A 6,000-nucleotide genomic window follows, 5' to 3' on the forward strand; every position below is an offset into this window, starting at 1 on the left:
ATACAGTACCATATAGTTAAAGGAAATGCCAGGTGGTTACTATTGTAAATTTCTCAGCCAGTGACATTTTTGAACTTGCCAATAGAACAGACACCAATTTAAAGTATATCTAGCATGAGCAAAGATCAAAAACAATTGCTGCCTATGTACAGGAAGAGTACATGCACTTTAAACGAAATCTTAATTGTTGGGAATGGAGAGGTCATGATACTTGCAAAGAAAATTAGAAAGCATGCAAAATGGTCATTCTTGAGATTAAACCTAATAGATACTATATGAATATAACTATTGTGAATTTTTAAACCCTGAAGGAGTATTGTATGTATTTTCAAAGTTTACATTCAGTGTTTCATTTATTAATGTTTTCTCTTTTTGACAAAAGCTTCATCAACATGAGGGCAATAAGCTTAAAAAAACAACAAAAGAATCACAAATAGGAGACTGCCATTTTGCTCATCATCCAGGTAAAATGGGCAGAATATCATCTGCTAGTTACATATGTCATAATACATAGTAAAAGAAGAAAAAGACTTCTTTATAAAACTAATAGCCTTTGTATAACATAAATTCAACTCTAGACTACATTGTTAGCAGGACAATGACTCCGAGACAGAACCATTTAGGCTGATGGGACAGAGCAGTTTGCTGTCACAATCAATCTGCTACTTCCAGTTTTTGCTGTGTATTAGTAAATCATATGTGACTTGCATAATTTATTTTTTCTCCTGTTTTTAGAACACAATAAAGCTATTTGCCAGAGATCTTTCTTTATCTATAAAATCAAACGATTTTCCCAAAACTTGGCTGAGTCAGTTAATTTGCTCCCTGGTAGGGGTCACACTGGATTATTTAGACAAATCTTGGGGTTACTTTCACATGTGATGAAATATACAATTAACTATACTGCTAATATGCAGGCCCAGAGTGGCCAAGTGGTCTAAAGTGCTCACCATTCTGGATCACTGCCATCTTACCTCTGTTTGCATGGGTTTGAGTCTCAGGATCAGCTAATGTGGGTATGTGAGAAAGATTGCCAGTTAAGCTTCTCTTGGGTTGGTGGTTCTTTCCATTGTTCTCCATGGTTCTACCTCCACCAGTTATACTGGCCACCTGATGTATAGCCTATCTTGTGCTGAAAAATGGCATTAGACCCTACAACAACAACAACAACATACAGTCAATAATGAGTCATATATGAAGACTTTCATCCTTACCTCTCCCCCCTTCTGCCATGGTAAGGTCTTCAACTCAAACCTTCACAGGTTAGTTACAAATGGAATCTGTAAAATGAAGATCGTATGAAATAGTAAGCACAGAATTATGCTTATAAAATACATACATGTTAGAAAGGTTTAAAGTAAGCAGATTATCATGTTATTTAGTCCACTTTCCACATTTATCAGATAATAAGCCCATGTCTGATGAAAAGCCAATACTTGATGATAAGCTGATACTTGATGATAAGCCCCTGCTGGATGATAAGCTGATTCCTGATGATAAACCCATGTCTGATGAAAAACCCATACTTGATCATAAGCTGATACTTGATGATAAGCCCATTCTGGATGATAAGTCAATGCCTGATGATAAACCCATGCTTAATTATAAACCCATGCCTGATGATAAACCTATGTCTGATGATAAGACCATGCTTGATAAGCCCCTACTTGATTATGAACTGTTGCCTGATGATAAAGACCATGTTTAATGATAAATCCATCCCTGATGATGAGATTGTACATGATGATAAGCCCATATTTCATGCTAAGACCATACTTCAGGATAAGACCAGTTAAAAGGCTCCTGCTTGATGATAGGACGATGCCTCAGCCTATGATAGAGCCCATGCTTGATGATAAGTGCATGCTTGATGATTGGCCCATACTTGATGTTAAACCCTGGATGCAAAATGTTAAAACAGTTCACTTATGATATATGAGTATATATCATACACACTGCATACACCATATTGTTCCATTATATCACATGTTATAACAAAAGCTATTTTGGGAGTCCCTTAATTCTGTATTGTTGTAAAGATGACATAATACACTATGAAGAAAGCTTATGTGGACAGTTTCTGATAAATTCAAAACAAATAGCTAATGACAACCAATCTGACATAAGGTATGTTCAAGAAATAAATATAAAGTGTACTCAGCTTTATTGTAATCTAAAATAAACTGAATACTAAACATGAAAATTGCTAAATGGTCAAATTCTTGCTTAGAAGAACATGTCTTGCAGGCCTTGATAGAAACATGGCAGATCTAGATGAAATGTCAACTAATCCAGTACTCTTGATTGGTAGACCCGGACAAAAAATTAGAGACTGGATCATGGAAATAAATATTATCAGGAGGAATAAATTACTTTCTCAAGTTAAAAACCACCAGATTAGATATGGTATTAAGGATACACCTATCTCATGGAAGATTGGCAGTCTATGATAGTGGCCCAAGATTGGCAAGTCTGTCACGTGTGACCAAATTGGCAATCTATGAGAGTGACCCAGGTTTTAGCAGTCCATGATGGTGACCCAAGATTGGCAGTCTTTGATAGTGACCTAAAATTGGCAGTCTATGAAAGTGACCCAAGATTGACAGTCTATGAAAGTGACCCAGGTCTGGCAGACTTATGATAGTGACCTAAGATTGGCAGCCTATGAAAGTGACCCAGGTTTGGCAGTCTATGGTAGTAAACCAAGATTGGCAGTCTGTGATAGTGACCAGATTGGCAGTTCATGAGAGTGTCGAGCCAGGTTTGGCAGTCTATGATAGTGACCTAAAATAGGCCATCTATGAAAGTGACCCAGGTTTGGCAGTCTATAAAGGTGTGCCCCAGATTAAGATAAAGCTCTGTAATTCCAAGTGCATCTTTATTCTAATTAAGTTATGGACATTTTGATACTTTTGAGGCTGAGTTTGGTCCTAGCATAAAATATATCCAGAATATGGTGCCAGGAATTAAAGCATGCTCACACACATTATTATTTGAGACAATAATACCTTACCTTACTTAAGATATTGTGTTAATGTTTCATAAAGAAATGCTACATATCTTCTCAATAGAATAAAAAGATCAGTTCAGCATTATAAAGCGTTCATAAGTTGGATCTTGTTCATGTTCTGCTCATTGTTAGATTCAATTTATCTCCCTTTGGCCCTCTCTACTAAAGTGCTAACATTCTGTCTATGCACACTGCTGCATTCTGACATATCTTTAAAAAAGTATCATGGTGGTGCTCTACAATTTCATATTTTGCATAGGGTTAGAATTTTAAAGAAAAAGAATTTCCCTGGGTTTCCTCCTGGTTATACTGGCTATTTAAAAAAGACCTTGCATAATAATAATAATAATAATGAGGACTTTGTATAGCGCCTAATCTTTAGAAGCTCTAAGTGCTTTACAACATTAGACAACACCTACAAGATAAAAAACATATAACACCAAGAAATTAGAAAACATTAAAAAACATGCTGAGAATATTTAAGGTAGGAAACATTATTAGGTCTTTAAGTTTGTTCTTGCAGTCGAAATAAGTAACTTTTGAGAGCCCTCTTGAATGTAATCACTGTGTCTTTGTGTCTAAGTTCAGTGGGTAATTCATTCCACGTTGCTGGGCCCTGGTATGCAAAAGAACGCTGTCCATATGACTTTGTTTTCATAGTGGGAATAACGAGTATACGATTGTCAGAAGAGCAGCGTACGTATCTTGCTGGTGTGTACACATGGGTGAGGTCAGATAGGTATGTTGGACTAGAGTCCAACAGTGAAAAGTAGCACAGAGAACAAATTTTGTGTTTGATTCTGGATCAAATGAATTAGGTATTGTTCAAAGAACTTTTAATTCCCTTTATTTTGGTATATGATTGATGGGTGCAATATGGGTTATAGAGTACACAACTTGGTCTTACAACAGATGTGCACCTTTCAAAAAACTGATAGCTCCACTTGGTCATTTTACTTCCTGGACTTCACAAGTAAATTGTAAAACAAAGTCAAAAACTTTTTCTTTCATTTTATATATATGGTAATTCATCCATTGCACTTTCAGATGCTGGTCTTGTCTAGTTAGGCAAAATTAATTTTCCTTATTTTAATAGATGCAAAAGATAGTGTACTAATTAAGGCTAATTTGTTTAGCATAAGGGAGCAGTCATTTTAGTTAGTAGTGTGCTTAGATCATGTACAGTATCCGTAAGTACAATATCCAAAGAAATTACACATTACATCAAAGTAGCATAGAGGTATGTCAACATTCTCTCCATTGTGCATGTTTCAAATGCAAACAACTTCACCTTACGTATGTCAGTCTCTCAAAAGTACATAGTACTGGTAAAACTTAATTATTTCAAAGATAAAACATGCCAGGAAAATTATAAAATATCTGATCACAGAAATTAAAAATAGAATAAAACAAGTGCACAAAAAAATTAACAAAACTGAGGTTATTTAAATGATGGATTAAATTTGACATCATCAGAAGTAATAACAACATGTGCAGAAGTCCCAGTCACTCACAAACACAAAGTGAACGGGTGAAATCAATAAGAAGCACTAGAAACAATTTACACTTTTAGATCAGTTAAATACATTACATAAGAAACATTTAGATAATCCAATGCTTAGCTCTTTAGATTATTTCAATTAAAATCTCCTTAAAATCACTCTATATTAGTGATCATATTTCAATGCCATTAATTATCATTTCAATTTGAAAAGAATATAAAAAGAAAAGGAAACATATAATAATGCATAGATCTATACAAATGCATTGTCCCTGAGTCTCTAATGAAGATTAGTAAAGATGTTGTTCAAAAGGTAGCAATAACAAATAAGATATTTGGTCTCCTGGCTGGATTATTATATAAGTTCTGGTAGACAAGAAAACTTTCCTTATTCTATATTTCAGTATATAGCAAGACCTTATTTTGGGTATCCTTTTGTCATCCAGTCTCCACCATTGTACAAAGGCAAAAATACCACTTAAAATATTCATTCATTTTGATTATTCATTTAAACATTTCTACCAAAAGGATTACATTATTGAATAAGTTTTAGGAACAATGGCTTGCACATATGAAATTCTAGTTAATAAGTTGCAAAAAAGGCGTATATTTACATCATAATGACAATTTGCACCACAAAGATCATGCAAGCACCTGCTGTACATGAATCATTATCATGTGAAGAGCCTTGGCCGTTTAATTTTTTTAATGTGCATAAACTGTGTTGGATTAGAAATAAATACCATTTGAGGTACTAAAGGCAAAACATTCAGTACATCTGGTACCGTTGGGTATCATTCTGGTTCGTGGGGAGGGGAGACAGCAGTTAGCATAGCAATTCAACAGCCGCCGAATAAACATATCATCGATTCAAAACGAGATCGCTAATACACGTCATCGTTTTGGGTGTAGCGAAAGCCTATCGGGTTAAATTGTTAGATGATTACCCCCCACCCCAGCCCTCTACTCATTGACCAATACTCTTAATTTCGTTTGTAAGAGGCCAACATGGTCCACCTCACATGATTAAAATCATTAGTTACGAACCGGCTTAAATCTTCAATTATACTGGCAGACCGTTCGCCATTAATTTACCTCTAGACAGTTGTTCACCACTAGGACCCGAAATGTCAAAAAATAATTAAAAGTGGCGATGAACATCTTTGATGACGGTTAAAACAGCTCATTAGAGCTTATGCTGAATTGTTGTTTCAAATCATGCCGACCTGAAATAAATCTTATCTTCGTCGTCTTTACAATCGCCATGTCCAAATACGAAAGTAGAAATCATGTCATGTGACACAACAAATAATATCTCGAAAAGGAAGTTATTTTAGTCATGACATAATACAAATATCGGCGTATAAGCAGAAGGTTGTGAAGACGCATAACAGAGTTGTGCGGTTTAACGTGTTTTCATGTCTAAAAGAATGAATTTTGCCCAACGTCAATGGCATTAAGAGCGATTAAAATTATATTCATCTAGATA

The 6,000-nt window shown here is 35.1% G+C and overlaps 1 protein-coding gene across 1 annotated transcript in view; it reads right to left on the reverse strand.

Annotated features, from left to right (window-relative positions):
• The window catches only part of LOC149795863 (uncharacterized), a 69,839-nt gene extending 64,040 nt beyond the window's left edge, over nucleotides 1–5,799 (reverse strand). Inside the window, exons 1-2 of the mRNA XM_089965786.1 lie at nucleotides 5,607–5,799; nucleotides 1,215–1,280 (exon numbers count right to left, since the gene is read on the reverse strand). Coding sequence (XP_089821912.1) covers nucleotides 1,215–1,233 — 19 coding nt within the window. The 5' untranslated portion in view covers nucleotides 1,234–1,280; nucleotides 5,607–5,799. The remainder of the gene's footprint in view (nucleotides 1–1,214; nucleotides 1,281–5,606) is intronic.
• Between the last annotated feature and the right edge of the window lie 201 nt (nucleotides 5,800–6,000).

The sequence above is a fragment of the Sinohyriopsis cumingii genome, chromosome 7, assembly GCF_028554795.1.
Source record: "Sinohyriopsis cumingii isolate HCF-2022 chromosome 7, ASM2855479v2, whole genome shotgun sequence".
NCBI classification, from domain to species: domain Eukaryota; kingdom Metazoa; phylum Mollusca; class Bivalvia; order Unionida; family Unionidae; genus Sinohyriopsis; species Sinohyriopsis cumingii.